General features: G+C 41.4%; 3 protein-coding genes across 8 annotated transcripts in view; all 3 read right to left on the bottom strand.

Annotated features, from left to right (window-relative positions):
* The window catches only part of LOC121913291 (saxitoxin and tetrodotoxin-binding protein 1-like), a 9,053-nt gene extending 4,191 nt beyond the window's left edge, over window positions 1-4,862 (bottom strand). For 2 of the 3 annotated variants that reach the window (XM_042435969.1, XM_042435971.1), the window contains exons 1-3: window positions 3,973-4,320; window positions 1,739-1,862; window positions 794-939 (exon numbers count right to left, since the gene is read on the bottom strand). In XM_042435969.1, the coding sequence (XP_042291903.1) occupies window positions 794-939; window positions 1,739-1,862; window positions 3,973-4,277 (575 nt within the window). In that variant the 5' untranslated portion in view covers window positions 4,278-4,320. Of the gene's footprint in view, window positions 1-793; window positions 940-1,738; window positions 1,863-3,972 lie in introns of all 3 variants that reach the window. The other variant, XM_042435970.1, reaches the window with a different exon arrangement.
* A 1,078-nt stretch (window positions 4,863-5,940) lies between these two features.
* LOC121913688 lies at window positions 5,941-11,175 on the bottom strand. 3 transcript variants are annotated; one of them, XM_042436439.1, is made up of 6 exons: window positions 10,377-11,175; window positions 9,243-9,388; window positions 7,944-8,008; window positions 6,318-6,479; window positions 6,129-6,233; window positions 5,941-6,050 (listed from the first exon to the last, which is right to left on the bottom strand). In XM_042436439.1, exons 1-6 carry the CDS (start codon window positions 10,494-10,496, stop codon window positions 6,007-6,009), a joined length of 642 nt encoding a protein of 213 aa, XP_042292373.1. In that variant the 5' UTR covers window positions 10,497-11,175; the 3' UTR covers window positions 5,941-6,006. The 3 variants fall into 3 exon arrangements, with proteins under 3 accessions (XP_042292373.1, XP_042292374.1, XP_042292375.1); XM_042436440.1 differs by having other exon boundaries at window positions 10,307-10,410; XM_042436441.1 differs by lacking the exon at window positions 10,377-11,175 and adding an exon at window positions 9,650-9,690.
* Window positions 10,377-21,880, bottom strand: LOC121913687 (toll-like receptor 13). 2 transcript variants are annotated; one of them, XM_042436438.1, is made up of 5 exons: window positions 21,699-21,880; window positions 16,525-19,042; window positions 13,241-13,358; window positions 12,878-13,121; window positions 10,377-10,459 (listed from the first exon to the last, which is right to left on the bottom strand). In XM_042436438.1, the coding sequence occupies exons 2-5, from the start codon at window positions 18,995-18,997 to the stop codon at window positions 10,448-10,450; spliced, it is 2,847 nt and encodes a 948-aa protein (XP_042292372.1). In that variant the 5' UTR covers window positions 18,998-19,042; window positions 21,699-21,880; the 3' UTR covers window positions 10,377-10,447. The 2 variants fall into 2 exon arrangements, with proteins under 2 accessions (XP_042292372.1, XP_042292371.1); XM_042436437.1 differs by lacking the exon at window positions 10,377-10,459 and having other exon boundaries at window positions 11,478-13,121.
* Between the last annotated feature and the right edge of the window lie 371 nt (window positions 21,881-22,251).

The following is a 22,251-nucleotide window of genomic DNA, read 5'->3' as shown; positions in this document are numbered from 1 at the left end:
TTCAGTTTGTACATGTTAATGATGAATCCTCCGTGACGGCAAAAGTTAGATACAGAGTTCCACAGGGTTCTGTTCTTGGACCAATTCTATTCACCTTGTATAGGCTTCCTTTAGGTAATATTATTAGGAAACACTCCATAAATGTTCACTGCTATGCAGATGATACCCAATTATATTTATCAATGAAGCCTGATGAAATCAATCAGTTAACTAAACTCCAAGCATGCCTTAACGACATAAAGGCCTGTGAAAAGTGCCCTGAGATGACTTTTGTTGTGATGTTGCGCTATATAAATAAAATGAATACAATCTCAAGTTTGTGCTGTTTTGTGAGCAGACGTTGTCTGTAGAGGTTGACTTCCTGCAGTGTCCTTCACACTGTGTGAGCAGTCAGTGAAACACCAGCTTCACAGATAATCCTTGTGCCAAAACAGAAGCACTTCCCTGTTTGTTTTTCAATGCAAAGCTTCATAAAGACCAAATTGTGTGTGTCGTCATTTTTCGAGGACGGCCGCTGCACCTTCTGTTATCGGTAGTACGGCTCCTCCTGTACCTGCTAACCACCGCTGAAGCTGTTTGGCTTCTGTTCAGCAGCTTGCTGATGATCGTCTACCTTCTCTGTTGTTATGAAGTCTCACAATCTGGTTTCTTACTTCAGGCAGTTCCTCACCATGTGGAGCCATGTTGCACATACTTTTGTCCACTCAGACTACAGGCCCAGGTTCAGGCCACAACTAACAGCTGTGTGTCAGACTAATGAATCAAACCTGAAGGATTATTTAAATGATCTCACTGGAACAGGTTCCTCTCGCTGTACACAATGCTTTTGTTGTCAGGGAGGAGTCTCATCTCCACGTGGGAGCTGGAGAGGCTTCCCAGCAGGCCTGAACCTATCGGATCGTCTGTGACCGCCCACACCAGAACCCAGTCCCCGATAACCTGCAGGAGGAGAGAACCAGGTCAGAGTCAGACGGGGTCACAGCTTCTGCTGATGTTTAGTGTGTGATATGTGTCCACACAGTCATTTAAAGTCTGTGTGAAGCTTCTATTCAGCTTCAGCAGTCTGAGTTAGTCATATCAAGTGGATATCTGACACATTTACAGTCTTTTTAGCATCAAATTCCCTCTTTGTGTTTCCTCGGACAGTGTTTCCCTGTTGAGCTGCAGGTGGAAGTATAGTAACAAAAAGAGGAACTTTGGCACTAAAAAGACTGTAACGTTGAAAGATATCTACTTGATTTGACTCATTTGGACGCTGAAGCTTCATATTAGCTTCAGACTGTGGATTTTGTCCTCCATCACTTCCATTGTAAGGTCATTATGAAGGGATCTTCTAATGGTCAGTATGAACAGGAGGAATGATTACAGCAAGAAACACAGCTTTAATGGTCATTTGAACTCCTGAACGTTGGTTTAAGACACACTGGAAAACTTGTAAGATTATATATTCACCCTCAAAGAAGAAAAAGCACATTAGAGCTTATCATATCAAGTGAAACACATATTAGTACAGTTACATCTACATCAAACTAATGACCAAAAGCTGTCCCTCTCATAGATGACATCAAATCTCTTACACGACTCTTTGTAAATCAAGAAATCTACAAAACATAATTGGCAAAACAAATGATTAAATATAAACTTAATTTGTGTGATGAGACACAACAAACAGTTTCTAAATCAACATCGGACAAGTAAAAGAAACGAGGTCAGAGGTCAGCGGAGGGTGCAGACTCACGGTGCTCAGGTCCTTTGTTAGCGTTTTCTTCACACTGTCACATTCCTCGGTGGTCGGTGCTGCGTCGGTGCAGAGCGCCGCCAGCAGCAGCAGCAGCAGCACCACTCGCTTCACAATGCTCATCCTGCTCAGGAAGGAAAAACAAACACACCCTGCTCTAAGCTCCGTCTGGACAGCAGAGCCGAGGAGGGACGCAGGTTAGTTTATAGCGGCCCCGGGCTCCCGCCAGCCCCTCAGCCGCCCCTCACCGGCCCCCTCAGCCGCCCCTCGCCGGCCCCTCGTTGGCCCCTCGCCGGCCACTCGACTGCCCTTTGCCGGCCGCTCAATGGCCCCTCTTCGGTCCAAAGTGTGTGTGTGCTCTGCGGGTTATTGAACTCTGCAGCTCTCAGCAGGAAAAACAAAGTGTTTAAAGAACCATCACCTAAACTGTAACTACATCAAGCATGATTTACAACTGTGCTTTTCCTACGGTCACATGTCAAATGTCTTCCATGACTTTGGTTCAGGCTAAGTTTGTACATAATTCTACCTTAAAGCATCTATAACATATATTTCCTTCCTCCACAGTCTGATCTATAACAGTGTGTGACGTGTTGGTGATGAACCTACAGAGAATCATCAGAGACTCTGCAGCTCCTCTCGGCTTTACGGAGCTTTATAGTGAGTTTCAGCTCATTGTTTATCTGTCCGGCTGCAACTTTACTGTTCTGGTTCACTCTCAGCGTCTCATAGCGTCGTTTTTCAGAGTAAAAGCTGTAAAAAGCCGCTGTACACTACCTGCTCAGCACCAAACGGCAAACAGACACAGTTAGCTGTAGACTAGCTGGTGAACATAGTGGAGCATTTAGCAGCTAAAGAGCCAGATATTTCCCTCAAACAAACAGAGCTAAAATAGAGAGAATATTGGACTCACATTCACCAGGTGGACAGAAACACGACTCCACATGAATGATAATCTTGCTCCGTAACTGCTGGATGTGGAAATAGTTACTAGTGGACAAAACATCAGTTAGTGGAGGTTTAAACTATCAGAAACTATTTTGTATTATGATGGATCAAAAAACAACGAACATCTGTGTAAAATGAACTTTCCAGTTAAAAAAGAGAACTGCTGGATGACTATCTGGGTGTTTTTCAGAATAACTGCTGGTTCTACAAACCAATGTGCACACACACACACTTTGACATGTACTGATAAACACCAGGATGATGGCTCTGTGCTTTTAAAGTCTTCTGTTTGTCAAGAAATCAAATAACGTAACATTTCAGCTGTATTTCTTGTAGCTGGAATGACACAAATTACTGCAACCTCTTCCACTCCAGCCATGTTTTGGAGCAAAAACTAAACTGACAGATGCAAATTAAAACAGCTGCAGCTTCTGAACCACAGTGTCAGAAACACTCGAGGTGATGCATTAACTCTGCCTCCTAGATTCATAAATTCACTCGTTCCTCTAAACTGTAACAGCCAAAACATTAAGAAACATAACGCTGCTGAATTATTTTTTCTCTCAACATGAGAAGATATTGAGAGAAAATGTTGTTAACTTCGTTAAGTCCAGTAGGACACCAGTGTCCTCCATCCGGTCCTCTCTCCCTTTCTTGTGGTTTTGTTGTAACCAGGAGGATCTGGTGTTTTGTGAGTCTCTGAATGTCTTTGGAAATCTTCATGATAAAACACTGTAGACTGTCTGCTATCGTCTTCAAATGTGAGGCAGGTATTCACTGCTGTTTAGTTTACTTTCCCATACTGCCATTGAACTTTACAAATAAAACCACAGGCAGTTATTAAGACTGAACACAACATTTTTAAATTTTTAGGTGGACACTTTTTTTTTTACTGACTTCAAAGATCCTCTTCTCTGTTTCAGTGTCACCTTGAGTGTTTCTCAAACTTACTCAAGAGAGAGGAAAGACCTTATTAATGCAGATAATGACTGGTTCAGGAGCTACAGACATTTTAATTTGGGTATGTCATTTTAGTATTTGCTCTAAAATAGTGGAGTGGAAAAGTTGTAAAAGTGTTGATACTGAACGTATGAGTGAAATGTTCACAGACAGACAATGTGACTGTTGTTTTTCCACTACAATATCTGCTGTTGCAGTACTAATTCCCCTTGAACACAGCTGTTTGATAAGAAGCCAGAAAACAGGCCAGGAACCTGGCTGGTTTCCTTTTCAGTGCATTAAGAGGCTCTGAAATCATTGAAAAGTTAGGAATGTAATGATGGTACCATCCAGCAGGACCCAGAAACCTTTGAACTTCCTTAAGCTTTCTCGGCACAGGGTAGTCGTGAAGTGCTTCCATCTTTGCTGGATCTGCTTGCACTCCCTCCTTGCTCACTACATGACCCAGGAATTTAAGCTTGGGGCAACAGAAGCGGCATTTCTTCAGCTTGAGTGTAAGACCGGCCTGTTGGAGACAATCAAACACCAGTCGGATGTCGTAAAGGTGAGTCTGGACATCTTTACAATAGATTATGTCATTCAAGTACACCATGCAGCAGTCTCCCAGGCAGCTCCTGAGCACCCGAGTCATGAGTCTTTGGAAGGTAGCTGGAGCTCCCTTCAAACCGAAAGGCATAACCCGAAAATGGAACAACCCAAAACATGTGACAAAGGCAGTTAGAGGCTTGCTGTCTGGGTCCATTTCCACTTGCCAATAACTACTGATGAGATTGAAGGTGGTAAACACAGATGAACCTGCCAGAGATTCCAGTATCTCAGAAACGGTCTGCAAGCATCTCCCTCACTATGTTCATTAACACGACAGAAGTCAACACAAAATCGGGGTGGAGCCCCATGATCTTTTTAGGCGCCAATACGATCAGGGATGCCCAGCGTGAATGGGAAGGCACAATGATGCCCTGTTGGAGCATCTCCTGTATTTGCTCCTTAACAATCTTCCTCTTTTGCAGGGGCAATCGATAGGGGCGCTGAGTAACCACCACGTCATCTTTTAATTTGATTTTATGTTTCAGCACCGAGGTGTGACCTAAAATGGTGGTGCAGACCCGGGGATTGCTGAGCAAGAGTTGATGCAATCTCTCAACCTCCCTTCCTATCAAACCACTGTCTGCAACAGCAGTTTGGAGCAGGCTGCGTAAGTCATCCCCTTCCGGTAAACAAGCTATGTCACACAGATCATTGAAGGCAGACACAAGCGGCAACTTAGGTGGCGAGGAAGTGTACAGGAAAACACCCCAAAGTACACCTGAGCCTGGACATTAACCAGGAGACCACTCACTCGCCAGTGTCCACAAGTGCTTTCCCATGACGTTTGCGCACTGTGATAGGCACCACTAATTGTTTCAGGCTAGTGGGCGTGGAAGATGAAGACGACCCCACCACACCCGTAGACTTTTGCCTCTGGCAGGTCTTGGGTCCAGGCTGACTAGAAACGGTAGCCATGGAACCTTTTTTCCTGGACTGTCTGTTTTGGCTCTGATTTTTGTTGTCGATATTTCGAGCTACCCGGGGAGGCATGAAACTAAGGCAGGAACCTGGTGCATGGTCATTATGACAATGCCAGCAAAACACAGTTTCCGTTCCTTTTACAGCCTTTTTTTTTCTGTTGGACCAGTCGTTTTGTAGGGTTCATTAAGAGTCCTCCTGTACCTTTTCCTGTTCTCATAATCTCCCTCTATTTGACTCCCAATGCGGATCATCTTGTCTATGGAGGTAATCCAACCACGGAGCTGACATGCTAGGAACGGATTCATAGCCTTCAATATCCTTTTCAAAATCTCGTCTTCTGAGGCTGAAAAGTACCACCGTTTGATAAGGGCTTGAAATGAGAAGGCAAAGTATATCTGATGTTGCAATACAGAAACAGAGCAGAGGGTGTTTGAAATCAGTAAAAAATGAAAATACTGTCCACATAAATGTTGTTTTCAGTGTAAATAACTGCCTGTGTTTGTCTGTAAAGGAGGAGGGTAGTATGGGGCTGTGGGCTCACATTTAAAGAAGATAACACACAGTTTGACACTTCTGCACTGATTTTTTTTCATGAAAAGGTCCAGAAGGATTTCCAAAAAAGGATATTTGGAGATTCCATATTTGTGTAAACTTGTCCTGTTTACAGCAAAACCACAAGAAAGAAAGGGGTCATCTAGAGGAGTTAATGACACCTGCGGACTGTCTACCTGTTATAACATTTTATTAGATAAAGAAATCCTTAATAAAGAAACACAGACCACATGTTTGATGTTTCACTTTTTATGTCTTTACTTCCTCAATTTCAATTTGAAACAATTTCTTTTTTTACTTTATGTGAATGTTAGCCGGGTGCCCTCGCCTTCAGTGCAGAACTCTGTGGAAAGAAAGACACAGATAAAGACACCAGTTCTGTCTGACATCACAGATTTCATGAGGTTTACAGGTGAATCACCTTTCTTGGAGTCGTAGTGGAAGTCCGGTTCTTTGGTGAAGCCGAGGCAGCTCGCCTGCTTCTTGGCATGTTCCAGGTCTGAGTCCTTCACGGTCGACTCTCTGGCTGGAAAAACAACAAAAACAAAAGATGAACAAATATTTCAGATTCAGACACATGATTTTCTCTTCTTCTCTTGTTCCTTCTTACAAAACAGATAAAAGGCACGGGCGACGATCTCCTCTTTAGCAGGGATGTTGAGTTTCATTGTGTCTAGAACCCTGCTGAAGTCTCTGGATGTGCTGTTGATGCTGAGGACCAGACAGTCAGAGCAGCTCTCCAGCACATGGAAGGATGAGGTGACGTTGGCCACTGAGGACAGAAACAACAACAGTTTAATTCCCAGTTTCATCAAGATACTGTATTAGAATGAGCAGGTTCTATCAAACATTTAGTGTAGGTTCATCTGTTCATTAGCCTCAAAATGAGAAACAAACATCAAGCAGGGAAATTGTTTACATCGATGTCAGCTGTATGTTTGATACACCAACAAACTAACAAGCAACTCTGCGAACTAGAGATGGACCCGAATCCAAATACGTTATTTGGTTTGGGTTCAAATGATCACTTTGTTAAGATTAGAGAAACATGTGGTGGGTTAAAGTTACTACTTCCTTAAAGTTAGACCACCTTCATCATCATGGTAACAATAATAACCACGGGGTTAAAGGTTAGGGGATGATGGTAGTTAAGGCCCCCATCCTCCCTCCTTCTCTGAATACTGAAATCTGTCCACATATATAAACGTCATCTGCTCCACCTCAGTTACTGCAACCGCTAGATGGCAGCTGTCACTTATCTGCATGTATTCATGTAACATCAATGCATGTTACTAACTCGGCTTCTTCCCCGGAGTTTTTTGTGCTTTCTCATCTTGCAGGAAACCCTGGGCTGCAGGCCGAGCCTTCACGGTCCTTCGCAGTCCTGTTGGTGTCCGTCCCCGGCTATTGCTACTTATTGTTATTGTTATGATTGTTGTTCTTCTGCCCCCCCCCCCTCTCTCAACCCAACCAGTCAAAGCAGATGGCCACCCACCAAGATCCGGGTTCTGCTTGAGGTTTCTACCCGTTAAAGGGGAGTTTTTCCTGCTGCTGCTCATGGGGGGAATGTTGGCTCTCTGTAAATTAAAGAGTTCGGTCTTGACCTGCTCTATGTGAAAAGTGCCCTGAGATGACTTTTGTTCTGATTTGGCGCTATATAAATAAAAATTGATTGATTGATTGATTGACTCAAACATTACTGTATGTCTTTTTTGGGCAACGGACATTATGGCCAGTTGTTCTTGGGAGGACAGTCTCCTAACAGCAGGATAGTCACACTAAATCAGTCATCAATACTCTGTAGGTATGAGTGATTAGCTTGTGTATAAATGAACTCCACAGGAAACGTTTCAGAAGTGAAACATCTAATTTACTTTTTTGTGTTTTATAGCATAAATACATGTTTGCAGCATATTTAGATGTGATAACAGATGCTTTCTGTACTTGAATTAGCTCCAGTTTGTGCATCTTGTGTATCAGCGTACATTCAGGTCACTGAATGTAACGGCACTGAAGAGATTAGCCAACAATTTTCAAAATTCCTTCAAACCATCTGGATTAAAAAATATTTCAAGTTTTGACTTTGTTACAAAACATGTAGGCATCTAAAGGCAGTTGGATGACATGTGTGATGAATCTGCAGCTTTTATTAGATACGTCAGATACTCGACTTCCCCGCTGGCGTCTCTAACAAACATGTAGAATCTGTAGTTTCGTGTCAGATCAGATAACTCACCTTTTCCAACTGCAGTGTCGCCTTTGATGGTCACGTTGACTTCTGAGCCAATGCAGGTTCCATTCCTGAGAAAAAAAGACAAAGAAAGAGGTGAGTTCATATTCTGACAGACTGATTCTGACTCCAGAAAAATGTCTGGAACAAACATCCCAACAAACAACAAGCAGCAAAATGAAGCATCAAGTGTTTAACTTTACACAGACAGAAAGATATAACAGTGTATTATCTGCATAAAAGTGGACCTGGATGTTATAATCAGTGGTGGAAAGTAACTAAGTACATTTACTCAAGTACTTGTACTTTACTTGAGTATTTCCATGTGATGCTACTTTCTACATTTCAGAGGGAAATATTGTACTTTCTACTCCACTACATTTATTTGACAGCTTTAGTTACTTTTCAGATGAAGATTTGACACAATGGATAATATAACAAGCTTTTAAAATACAACACATTGTTAAAGATGAAACCAGTGGTTTCCAACCTTTTTGTCTTTTGACGTCTTACAAAAAGCAGTGTGTAGTCGGGGTCACATTTCACATGTCTATGAGTTGTTAACAGCTCCACCAAATAGTGATTTTTCCCTCTAAACTTCTCACATGCTTTCATTTCAATAAATGTTCAAATGATCCAATATTTCAGCAAAAATCAAAGATTAGAGAAAAAGTCCAAAAAACTGAAAACAGATTTGTGTATCAGAACTTTGTTTTTTCTTCTTTCCTCTCCCATTAATCATCTCACCACCCCTCAGATTTATCTGCTGACCCTTTGGAGGGGCCCCACCCCTAGGTTGGGAACCACTGGACTAAACTAGCTAACTGTATATAAAGTAGTGTAAACTAGCTCCACCTCCAGCAGCTACAACAGTAACATGCTGCTCTAACACTGATGCTTCACTATTAATAATCTAATGATGTCATATATAATAATATATCAGTCAGAGGGACCAAACCACTACTTTTACTGCAATACTTTAACTACATCAAGCTCATAATACTTATGTACTTTTACTGCAATACTTTAACTACATCAAGCTCATAATACTTATGTACTTTTACTGCAATACTTTAACTACATCAAGCTCATAATACTTATGTACTTTTATAGTAGAATTTGGAGTATTTTTAAATGCTGTATTGGTGGCAGCATTTACTATATATAGAAAAAAAGGCATGAAAGCAGACAGAAGAAGGCAAAGTCATCAACTTTAGCAGGTTTTAAATGTGTTTTAAGGAAGATAATTTGTCCTTAATTAAGATATGAGTCTAAGTTACAGTAGTTACAATGTTTTCAACTCACATTTTGTTCTCCTGAGACATCAGAACTTTGTGAGCATCATCCGGTGACGGGGTGATTTTCATCCAGGAGCTCTCAGTCACCTTCAGGATGGAGTTAAATACTTCACTATCAGTGTAGCCCAAGATGAAGTTCAGCCTGCCATGCATCTGCACACAAACATTCAATCAGTCAGTGACAACAGACGCAAACAACTGTCAGTAATGCAGCTGAATACTGGCATCAGCTGAAACATGCACATATAACACATAGAGAGTCTAGTCTTGTTTACTTATTCTTACGTCATATAGTTTATTGTTTAATCATATTTTTGCAAAAGTTTAACTATTTTATTAAGGGAAACCTCTTGTATGGCAATGGTAGCATACGTGTCTATAGTCTACAGAGTGATTAATAAATAATAAATAAACCTATTTGCTTTTATATTTTATGGAAGAAAATGTCCTGCAGTGACTAAAGGTTGTCAGGCAGCCTGATCAGAAATACTGTGCGGATGGATAAACTGTTGTTCGTCAAGAAATAGTTCCAGCACCTACCATAAAAAAACATTTTTACTGTAGAGCGGCAACTAACGATTTTTTTCATTATTGATTAATCTATCGATTATTTTCCTGATTAATTGATGAGTTGTTTGGTCTATAAAATGGTGAAAAATGTGGATCAGTATATCCAAAAGTCCAAGATGACGTCCTCAAATGTCATAAACACAAAGATATTCAGTTTACTGTCATAGAGACTAAAGAAACCAGAAAATATTCACATTTAAGAAGCTGGAATAAGAGAATTTTTGCATTTTTGCAAGAAAAAAACAACTTTTTTTTAAATCAGTTGTCGAAATAATTGAATTTTCTGTCGATTGATGAATTGTTGCAGCTCTATTTTAATGTACATTTCTGTTTTTGTACACGCTGAACAAGTGATTTTAAATAATGAACTAGATGTGTTAGTAGGTGTGTTTTTCCACCTGCTTCAAGTCTTAATTATGCTAAGCTAGGCTAACCATTTCCTGACTCCAGCTCTGTACTGAACACACAGACATGAGATTGATATCTATGTTCTCATCTCACTCTCAGAAATAAAGATGTTTCTGTCCCTGAATCCCGTTTGTACAAAGCCAGGAATCACAGGAAGGTTTACCACGGAGTGGTCGTCCAGAGACAAAGGCTTGACCAATTGTTGGCACTCTTCAGGTGTTGGAGCTGAGCTGCTCAAATACAACCCTGCAAACAGGAAATGAATGCTGAACCACAGATTCATGATGACGAAAAAGCTTCAGAATAAACCTGGAATAAGAAAACACCAAGCAGGACCCCAAACTAATGAAGACTGAGCCTCGTTCCGCTGCTCGTTTATAAAAGCTGCTGGTGGCAGCGCTGCAAGCTTCTGGGTTTTTCCATTATTTACACAGAAGGGTGTTTTTGTCCCAGTTTCCATATTTCTGGCTGGTGTTGGGCAAGCAATGTTTCACTGCCAGCGGTTCAGAGAGGATATCAGGGTTTGCTGTGTTTGTAGGATTTCATAACGACACAGACGCTGATTTGTGCATCAATCATTTACTGATATGTTGAATCAGCCTTGGTCGCCCACGACACACACAAACAGCATACATCACAGGACTGCTTTGATCCAGAGTACAACTGGACTGAGTCACAGCCTGACCTCATTACTGCTGTAATATCCTGCACTACGCAGTTTACAGAGGTTAGGTACAAATGCTGCATTCATGTCACAACTCACAGTGAATGCAGGAAAGTGAAATCAAATGTATTAAATCAAATCATTGGACAATTATCTCTCAACAACATGTAATATTCAGGAAGGACACTGATTGGACTCACTTCTACTGGCCTTTTAATACTGAGCCATCCAAAAAAACAGCGGTGGAATATACATTTACTCAGTACAGTTTTGAGTTATTTGTACTTTACTTCAGTATTTCCATATTATATTATTATATATATTATTATATTATTTATTACATTATTTTCTACTTCAACTTCTACTTCTACTTCACTACAGTTCAGAGCAAAATATAGGTCTACTTTTCATTCAACCACATTTATTTGCATCAAATCCTCCACATTAAACTCCAGATCTGTGGTTTGATCATGTGACTCCAGAACGACACATAGCAGCGTTTTCTAATCTGGCGTCTCTATCGGCAGTAATCTGCAGGACGACATCATCTGTCTGTGTTTTATTAAACCGTCACACATCACTGTTAAACAATAATGATGTTTTATGATGTGACAGCGGTCTGGTTCAGGTCTGGTTAGGTTTAAAGATGATGGTTTGGTTTAAAATGGTCACTTTTGTTAAGGGAACACCTTGGGAACACCTGGCCAGTGTGTGTCGGTCCCTTCACCCCTCGCCAAGCTCAGGATGCTTCTTTTGTGTTGCTTTCTTTTGTTTTAACACTAACAACATGTGCCTCCCATCAGCCACTGCATCCATGCACTCTCATAAACCACTGATCCTGACTTTCATACCCCATCATAATTATCAGGTAATTTACTTTAAGAAATTTCAGTTTGTCACTGCTCAGTTTGATGTGTATCTCCCTGCGAGTCAGTCGTAACACCTTACAAGGAACATTTAACTAAAAGTTCGTCTTGATATTGAAGAAATATCTAGGTGGGCTGGAACAGAAGATAACAGTAGCTACTGTAGAAAGTACAAATCTGCATAGCGAGACTGTCTTCATTAGCATTAGCATTAGTGTGTGCTAATACTAAAAAACAAAAACAAACAAACAAACAAAGAGCCCAACAACAACAACTCACCTCTCTTAAAAAAGAATGGGATCACATTTAATGTGTATTTATTCTCTGTTTACATGCAGTTAAATATATCAATTAGCAATTATCTATAACAATGATCAAAATGTTGACAGCAACTATTTCTCCAATCCAACAAAAGACCTGGTTGTGGTGCTTATATGTTCATTTACTGTAGAACTTTACGCACTTTACTTGACTATTTCACTACATTTTAGAGGCAAATATCCTTCACTACATAAACTCGGCACCTAAATTTACCAGCTATATACTTTGCAGATTAATATATACACAGTTTAAAACAATACATATGCAACAGTACATAAAACCGTTTAAATTAGCTCCAACCATGACCAGCTACAAAATTAAAATGCTGCGTATAAATGTTAATGCATCAGTTAAAAACATGTAATATAAGAATATGAGGGACATTCTGCATATTTATTGAGAATGTACCTTTACTTATGTAAAGGTACATTACTAGTACTAGTTTGGAGAGCTGTTGTTTCTTTGTTGTTTTAGCGTGTTAGCGGTTAGCTCATCAACTACACTAGTTTACCAACTACACCTGTGAGTCTCTATATTAAGCTTTTTTTTTAAATATCCCAACATTAAGGTCTAAAGAGTTTAATGGCAATTTCCACACTGCTAGAAATGAGTTTCTGACATAATTTATGTATTTATTTGTTGGCTTAAAAGAAGTCAAATGTAAGCATATCGAATCTCGAAATACAGGAATCAGCTTATTAAAAAACTACTGTGCATAAGTTTTTGATTGTAGAAACCTCCACTGGGTTACTAAAACCCCCAAATTCACAAAAACAAATACAGAGGACATGACATTCAGTCGTAGCCACAGGCCTGGTCTGGAGCCAGGGCGGCAGTCAGCAGGTTGGTGTTCTCGGTGGGAGCGTCCCTCGTCTCCAGAGCTCTCCGTACGTTCTGCCAGAAGACTCCCGTGTGTTGGCCGGCCTGCGACCAGCTCAGGTAGGTGCGTCTCTTCACCAGCTTCCTCATACGGTAGTACGGAGACAGCTGATAGGCCGGGATCTCCTCCAGAAACAGCAGGATCAACACGTCCTTCTGCTCGTCAAACAGACGGAAGCTGCAACGACAAACAGGACGAACCATGAGGACGATTCGGAGGACTGAATCAGTTTGGAGGCTGTGAGATAAAAGCAGGAGGTGCTGCTATATGTGAGGACAGAGAGGTGGCGCCCCCACCTGGCCATCTGGATCTCTCTGGAGCACCACTCGCTCTGCAGGTAGCGCCGGCTGATCACACAGATGGTCTTCCTGCTGCTGTAGATGGCGTCTGTAATGTTCTCTATGATGGGCTTACCTGTGGAGACGCAGTTTAGACACACTGCAGGTAAAACACATGGACTCATTTCGACTAAAGAGTGCAGAACTGAGAGAAGACAGAAGAACTTCTCGTGTGTTTGTTCTGGTCCAAATCAGTGGATGAGTTAGTAAACTTAGTTCAGTTTGTTGACGGCGTTTTTTGGACCGGTTGAATCGGACACTTCGACACATCTGACACATCTGAATGTTCTCACCTGGCTTGTAATGATGCACTTTGGTTTGCTTGGATTTTTCTCTGTGTGAAAAGAAACTGAACCAAGTTTACCAAGACCAGAACAAACACATTACGAGTTTGAAAACGCCCTTAGTCTGAATGGGACTCTGGTTGGTTGATTTGGTTTGGCAGATCTGAACAATCGCACCAAAACAACAGCACAGACCCTTTACAGGAAGTGGTCTCAGTCCACTCACAAACAGATTCTGGAGTGGTTTGTTTGTGGTGGGAACGTGATCTGACTGACTGGAAGACTGCAAGTTTGAGTTAAACAGCTCCCGTAGCCAGGAGTGACTGGCATGCTGGGAGGTGGAATCAACAGTAACTAGCAGCTAGCAGGAGAATGAATCGAGGACTAGCACAACAAAGTATGTTGCATTTGAGTAGAGGAACTTTTTCAGGACCTTCTTCCTGTGTTTATGTTCTCACTCCCACCCCGGACACATCTGACCAATGACAAGAGAGCTCAGACTTTTGACCTTGTTTCTACTGGTCACTTGTAATATTGCTGATTTTAGAGCTGAACACATCTGACTAGGGATACACGATATTGGATTTTTTTGCCGATATCCGATATGCTGATATTTCCAACTCATTATGGCCAATTGCTGAACCTGCCAAGTGGGAGCAGCAGTAGAGTTTTCTTTGAGTTTATTAGACAGACAGGATTAATGTGTAGGATTTAATCTCTGGTCCACACTCCGGAGCAGAAGGTGGCGGTAATGCTCCTAATACGCTGGTTGCAAACCGCCGTTATAAACCAAAAAGAAGTTTTTCTTTTTTCAAACAGAGTGATACATCCTGTCAGCCAAAGTGTTTCCTATCTGTGCAGCCGAACATAGCAGTTTCTCAATGGACTGTTTCACCCTAAAGGTCCTGGTCCTTCCTCCGCAGGCTCCACTTCACTCAGCTGCCCGTCAGATCCGCTGCTTCTTCCCACTTTCCAAGCTGGCTGTGCTTCCCTCCGGCCATGCTGCGGCTAACGCTCCGCTAGCCTCTCAGCTAACGTTATCCCGGCTCTCCATGTGGATCCAACCGGAGCACCGAGCCCCGGTTTGTTATTCAGGTTAAAGTGGGAAGAAGCAGCGGGTCTGAAGTGAAGCCTGCGGAGGAAGGACCAGGACCGTCAGGGTGACACAGTCTGTCGAGGGAAGCACAGTCAGGCGGTGGAGGAGAAGGCGACATATCCGCCTCTCATAATCGGCAGAATTTGACAATGCCGATATTTCATTTTAGAGCTTTTATCGGCTGATACCGATGACGTGTCGATAATATCGTGCATCCCTACATCAGACAGCAGGTAAAAGTGTTCCAAACCTCTCATATCTGATATCTCATATCTGTGCTTACTTCCTACTGTACACAAAGTTAGTGGCATTAGCATGGAATACTCCATGATGCTCTGTTAACTGTAGGCTACCAACTCTTTGAATGAAGTGCTTGTTGAATCTTCTAAGAGTCTGAAACCTGATGTGGAAGGAGGGCAGTCCAACAATTCTTGATTTTTGTAACTTTCTGAAATGGACAATCTGACAATCACACCCATTTATCTCGTGTTTGGTCAGGTCTGTGGACGTAAGAATGTAAGCAGGGTTTGAACTTTGAAATTTACACAACTATTTCTGTCACTTTTCATGGGAACAACTGAGTGCGACACCATGAATGTCTTGAAGAAGAGACTGTGTGATTGAGGGCCTTGTTGTCTCCATCTGTACAATTCATGGCACGGAGACTACAAAGATGAACAAAAGACACAAAATTGTTGGAGAGTGTTTCAAGAACTAGTTTGTTTGAGGCATCCATTTGTCTCAGGCCAATTTGCAGAGTTCTTACTTTACAGCTCGGATAGACCTCGGGTAAGACCCATTTTGGTCCAGGACCTAGTTTACAGCTTTGTTCCCCCTTTATCAAGATCCTTGTTAAGCCAGCTACTAACCAGTCAGTAGTGAGTGACATCCAACCCACCATCATTTTCAGGTGACAGGAGCTGTGGTAGCTGTTGCAAAGAGAGGTTAACTTTTTCTTGACGACATAAGAAAAATTTGAGAGTTGTTATATTGTTGATCTTACCCTTGATAGCAGTCAAACTATCAACCTAACTGGTAAACGTCGTCACACAGTGAGTTTTTAATACAGTTTAAGGTTATAATGCTTCAATTTTGATCACTAGCAGCTTGTCTGGTAAGATATAAAGCTGAGTAGGTGCTAGAAGGCGAGGGCTTTTGTTAACGTTGGGCTTTAGAGTTTGAGCACATTCTTCCCAGAGAATCAGCACTTAACAATCATTCCATCATTTTTTGCCAGAACTAATTCTCACTTGTCGCCATTTTTGGGGCCATTTTTATGTCACTATTTTTCATAGATATAGCTAAGTAGCTGCCCAGTTATGTAGGAAGATGACATCTCCATTCTGAATCCCCCCCCCTACAATGCAGAAAAGCAGTCTCCAACTTTCACAGCCAGTGTATCATTTGCGGTGTCCAATAATCCTTTATGAGTGAAACACTGCATAATGCACTGTTAGTTGTGGATTGTGATAGTAGATCATCTCATTTGGGCAGAAGGAGCAGGTTCAACTGAGTCCTCTGAAGGACACACCTTTATGGGCAGAGTTCTTTCAAAGCATCCAGGCCATGAATCAGGACACAGCTCATCTTTCTGCATCTGGAGATGTTTGTGTGATCAGTCACATTTCACTGCACTAAGCATGGTGGGCACCAGTGAACTTGTAAAAACTACTGGCCATCAAAAAGGGACATGAAACTTTCACTGTGGCTGCAGGTATTTAAAAATATACAGAAAATCACTCATGCTTTCATAGTTCCGGAGGAAGGGGGGAAATAAGAAGTGAAAGATGCAGAACTGAAAGAAAGATTTGATCCAGAGCACAAGGAGAGAAGGAGTGAAAGGAGAGTAATGTGGTGTTGACCTGGTTGGAAGTCTCTGTGGTGCAGACAGAGTCTCCAGCCCTGCTCTCCTTCCAGCACTGGAAGCATCTCTCTGTAAACCCAGGCCTCATCATGAACGTTGTAGGAGATGAAGGCGTCGTAGCAGTGACGAGATTCCTTCTTCCTCTTCCTGCTGTCATAGAGGAAGGCCAGGAAGAGGTAGAAGCTGTAGACTAGCTGCCACCTCAGAAAGTGGTAGATGAAGGATGTGAGGAGCGTTAGCACAACCAGACAAGTGCTGGAAATGAAGCAGAAGAAGTTAATGTCCATCCAGCAGGACTGGATGTCAAAGTCCAGCAGCTTGTTTCCTTGAAAACTTGGAGGAAAAGAACAAGCATACTGGTAGGCGTAAAGAACTTGTGTCTGGTTGTTGCTCTTCACCCATTGGATGAAGCCGATGTTAGAGCAGTCACAGGTGAAAGGGTTACCAAGCAGGTCCAGATATGTTAGTGCAGGCAGAGACTGGAAGACCGTTTCATTGATCACCGTCAACTCATTCTCACTCAGTTTCAACCAGCCGAGAGCCGGCAGGTCGACCTGAGCCAGAAAATCCAAAGATCTGAGCTTGTTTTTGGACAGATCGAGAGACTTCAGGTTCGGGATCGGCCGAAACAGTTCAGGTTTTGGATGTGAGACGTTACTGTCGGTTATCTGAAGTTCTGTCAGTCGAGGAGTGAATGTAAATGTGTCTTGGTGTGGTGACCCTGCGAAGAAATTTACAGCTGCAAAGTGCTCTAAAGATTCCAAACCTCTGAGCAGGTCTGGTGAGATAACCATGGCATATTTATTGTTGTTCTGGATTATAAGCTTCCTTAAAGACGGTACATTTAAGAAAGGTGGCTCATTATGTACTTGATGACTCAAGCTGTTCAAAAAATTGGGGAGGAACAGTGTCACATCCTTTAAGTGTGGCATTCCTCTGAACATGTCTGTCCTGAGAGAGTACGGTGCAAGGATAAGAGTTTGGAGATGATCAAGACCTTCAAAAGTCCCGTTTTCCACCCTGCATTCTGACTGTGACTCTAAATCCAAAGACAGGAGGGAAGACAGATTCCCAAAGTCTCCTTCATCGAGTCCCTTAAAATCATTCATGTGCATATTCAAAATGCGCAAGTTCCTCAAACTGACTTTGAAAGTATCATCCAAACTGTAAATTGGATTTTCTTCAAGGTAGAGTAATTGTAAAATCTTCAACTCTCGAAAAACACATCCTCTGAGTTTTGAGATGCGATTGTTACTGAGGTAGAGCTGCATCAATCTCGTCAAGTTCAGGAAGTCGGAGCAGCCGAGCTCTCCGATATCATTTGAACTCAGAGATAGGACTGCAAGTGAGGAGAGGCCTCTGATGGCGAGCGGCACTCGTGGTAGAAAGTTATGGTGTAACTGCAGTTCCATGAGCCGACTCAAAGGTCTGAGCGAGTTCTCGGAAAGGTCGGTCATGACGTTACCAACTAAAGCCAGCTCTGTGATTTTGGAGCAAGGCTGAAGCAGTGTGTCGTTTAAAACGTGAATGTCGTTAAAAGTCAAATCGAGACTTGTTAAAGCAGGAATCTGGCAGGCGACGTCTATCAGACCTTTATCGAACCATTCTGTCGTGTAGCTGAGCCAGAGATACTCCACTGACTCGGCGCTCTGAAGCATCGCGCTGTACGTTTCAAAACTTATTTCAGTTCCACTTAAATACAAACTAGTCAAACCCCTCAGAAACGTCTTGTCCGGTACGTTCCACTCAAAGCCAATGCTGCATTTGGACAAATCGAGAGACTGAAGATGAGGAAAGACGTCTTTTGTAATGCTGAACTTTCTTAGTGGATTCAAATTCAACTGCAGTGTCGTGAGGTTTGAGATGTTTAAATGCAGGTCGTCAGAATCAAAGGTGGTGAATCTGTTTATCCCAATGTCTAGTTCTTTTAAGCTTGACAGCTGTAAAATAGACACAATATCAGTAATTTGATGTAGCTCATTTATGTTCAGGTCTACTTTCTGTAGGTTTATCAGCGTCTGAAAGGCCAGCGGAGAGATGTATGCAATCTGATTTCGGTTCAAAGACAGACTCACTAATTTGGTCAGTCCCTGAAACATGTTGTCTGTCAGGTTTGTGAGGTCATTATAACTTATATCAAGGTCTGTTAACTCCACTAAGTCTGCAAAAGCGCCGTCATCAATGTGCGACATTGAGTTTAACACCATCTGTAAGTAAACAAGCTTTGATAAACCGCTTAGATCAGTCCGGTTGATCCTCAGGATCTGATTGGAGCTGAGATCGAGAGATACGGCGGTTTTGGGGATGTCATCAGGAACGGCGGCGAGGTCTCGATCTGTGCAGGTAACCGAAACATCAGTGATGTCTGCAGAATATTCGATAGTGCAGTTTTTCAGAGAGAAAGCCAGCGAGGGGTTAAAACGAGGCAGCAGAAAGAGAAGGAAGAAGAGGAAACAGAGACGGCGTCGCATGATGATCTGCAGGATCTGCTGGAGGACGACAGCGGCGTTGACTTCCTGTAACGATATTATTAATTATATTATAATTATTTCCTCAGTGTTGGTGTCTTTCTGTAAATACAACAGATATCAAATTAAGTAGCTTTAAAACAAAGCTGATGAATTTTCCAGGTTAATAATTTACTTTTTATTCAGTTTTTAAATTTTATGATATACATATAATATATATTATATTTTTTAGTTATAGTTTAAAAGTTATTATATCTAGATCATAGATTAAAAGCATACAAGCAGTTAGCAGCACAGCTAAATGCTAACATCAACATGCTAACATGCTGATGTTTATCATGTTTACCCTCTTAGTTTAGAGTGTTAGCATGCTAACATTTGCTAATTAGCACTAAACACTAATTACAGGTATGTAAAACCAAAGTATTGGACAAATTAAACATTTGACTGAATGATGGCACTAGATGAAAAGTTTTAGGGATCAATGTTATTGCAGCTCAACCTGTAATAAAATTTTCAGCACCAAATCTCATCCATCCAATACTTTTATGGTTCCTGCTGCTGAATAAAATCTGATCAGAAGCCAAAATTCATCTTGATAACAAGAACAAAACTCGTTGCTTCTTGTTTTGACTTTTAACATTTATTTAACATCAGCAGCCCACATGAGAAGTTCAGTCCTGACGGATGAGAGCATCCGTGGCCATTGATTTTTGTAACTTACTGAAATGGACAATCTGACAATCACACCCATTTATCTCGTGTTTGGTCAGGTCTGTGGACGTAAGAATGTAAGCAGGGTTTGAACTTTGAAATTTACACAACTATTTCTGTCACTTTTCATGGGAACAACTGAGTGCGACACCATGAATGTCTTGAAGAAGAGACTGTGTGATTGAGGGCCTTGTTGTCTCCATCTGTACAATTCATTGGCACGGAGACTACAAAGATGAACAAAAGACACAAAATTGTTGGAGAGTGTTTCAAGAACTAGTTTGTTTGAGGCATCCATTTGTCTCAGGCCAATTTGCAGAGTTCTTACTTTACAGCTCGTATAGACCTCGGGTAAGACCCATTTTGGTCCAGGACTTAGTTTACAGCTTTGTTCCCCCTTTATAAAGATCCTTGTTAAGCCAGCTACTAACCAGTTAGTAGTGAGTGACATCAGTGGCCACTGTCACCCCTACAATCTGATTGGCCACCCCAGAACTCCCGCCACGTCATTGGCTTCCACCTCGCTGTGGGGCGGGTGTTTGGCCAGCATGTTTGTTCCTACAGAGACACTCTGCCTGTTTGATTGACAGAGGAATGAGGGGCCCCCGAGGGCCGACTCACACTGTCTCAAAATATGGGAATCCCCCTTAACCGCAGTGCCAATGCAGCAACAACCAGTTCTAGGAAACCCCCCCTAAAGGGCCCCATCTAATGGCGTCTCTCAGTATCATCGAGTAACTATTTCTCATCTCCGCAGGATCACTGGTGAAATTTCTATCAACAAAAAAGGGAAAAATCCTTTTATCTTATTTCATTTATCTTATTTCTTTAATATTAAACTACGTTTTTATTGTAACTAAGGAGTTTATTACATTTGTCTGTTGCTGATTATTTAATAAGTGTTCTGTACGCCTGAGGCCCCGTCAGACTCTCTGGTCCTCAACTTCCTCTCACAGTCTGGATTATGATTATTACAGCTGCTGGTGATATGAAGATATCTGTACTTGTTAATCAGATGTTTGTTACTTCCACATTAAATGCTGCTGGTTCTGCATCAGTCAGAGGCCTTCATCTCATCCACAAATCATAACATACATGGTTTATCATAATAATCATAAATACTTTTGCTGTTCTTATTTAATCTGAACAATAATCTGTAGCACACTTGTCTTGCAAGCGTATTTCATTATAGCAGATGTACAGCTTTCATGAAGTCAGCTTCTTCTTCTTATTATTATTATTATTATTATTATACTTCAGAGTCGTCTACCTTTTGGTAAAAGGCCTCATCAGCTCTTTGTTGGCTTGTTATAGATCCTTGCACATGTCTATTTACAGGTCAGAGCATCATTTATTACAATAAAGGAAGCTGAAGATTGTTGATTTATCCAAATATCACATTCACACTAACTGTGTAAACTGGTGTTATGTTAAACATGGTCAGAGCCTGTTTTCTATTCTTTATCCAGAAACATCCAGACTATTTGTCTTATTATATTAGCATATGCTATAATGTATGGTGTACTATATAAGTCAGATTATTCATTTAGTCATGTTTAGTTAATTTAGAGGAAGACAGAGCCCAGAGTTTGCATAATGTATTTTATTTTTGGTGGTTTGTTTAAAGCATTTGACTAGTTAATAGACTTAACTTTCGTAAATGAGCTCAAGGGTTTTATTTATTTGTCATTGTTAATATTAATCTACTGGACTATAAAGGTTCTGCAAAATAGTAGACTGACTATCAACAGGTATGTGTCTGCATGTAGCCGATTAATTTATGTTTTAGCCTATTATTAGTAGAATATTAATGCATATAAAACATTCCTCGTGCTTTATGTGCACATTAACAACACGCCACCTCTAGACATCCCTTTACCACCCAGTTAAAAACTCCTCGATCCGCGTCTGGATGAGAGACAACACGAAAAGAGAAAAAACTGCAAATTTTCAGATGGACTCTGATGGCAAACAGCTGACATGAACTTACCCGACTCTTCTGCGGTTCGACCAGCCGATGAGACGTTTGACTGCAGACTCTGAATGACGCTCAAATCACTTCTACATGATCTTATTTAGCAGCGTTTATGAAAGGAGTGGCTGGTAATCCAACTTCTGCTGACACTTTAAAACACATACGGACTGAAAAAGAGGAACATGCATGTGTGTGTGTATATCTGTATATATGTGTGTGTGTGTATGTGTGCGTGTATATGTGTGTGTGTGTGCGTGTTTATGTGTGTGCGTGTATATGTGTGTGTGTGTGTGTGTGTATGTGTGCGTGTATATATGTGTGTGTGTGTGTGTGTGTGTATATATATGTATATATGTGTGCGTGTATATGTGTGTGTGTATATGTGTGTGTGTGTGTGTATGTGTGCGTGTATATGTGTGTGTGTGTGTGTGTATGTGTGCGTGTATATGTGTGTGTGTGTGTGTGTGTATGTGTGCGTGTATATATGTGTGTGTGTGTGTGTGTGTGTATATATATGTATATATGTGTGCGTGTATATGTGTGTGTGTATATGTGTGTGTGTGTGTGT

Source organism: Thunnus maccoyii, chromosome 15 (genome assembly GCF_910596095.1).
Source record: "Thunnus maccoyii chromosome 15, fThuMac1.1, whole genome shotgun sequence".
In the NCBI taxonomy this organism is placed as follows: domain Eukaryota; kingdom Metazoa; phylum Chordata; class Actinopteri; order Scombriformes; family Scombridae; genus Thunnus; species Thunnus maccoyii.
Note: the sequence above shows the minus strand (reverse complement) of the source record. Positions and strands in the feature narration are given on the sequence as shown.

Coding starts and splice junctions, on each gene's coding strand:
- LOC121913688 (XM_042436439.1), bottom strand. CDS start 10,496: ATGAATCTGTGGTTCAGCATTCATTTCCTGTTTGCAGGGTTGTATTTG. Junction 9,389..10,376: donor CTCTGGACGACCACTCCGTG/GTAAACCTTCCT, acceptor GTTTGTGTGCAG/ATGCATGGCAGGCTGAACTT. Junction 6,234..6,317: donor CCGTGCCTTTTATCTGTTTT/GTAAGAAGGAAC, acceptor TTGTTTTTCCAG/CCAGAGAGTCGACCGTGAAG.
- LOC121913687 (XM_042436437.1), bottom strand. CDS start 18,997: ATGCGACGCCGTCTCTGTTTCCTCTTCTTCCTTCTCTTTCTGCTGCCT. Junction 13,359..16,524: donor CCACAGAGACTTCCAACCAG/GTCAACACCACA, acceptor GCGTCTCCACAG/GTAAGCCCATCATAGAGAAC. Junction 13,122..13,240: donor AGAGAGATCCAGATGGCCAG/GTGGGGGCGCCA, acceptor TTGTCGTTGCAG/CTTCCGTCTGTTTGACGAGC.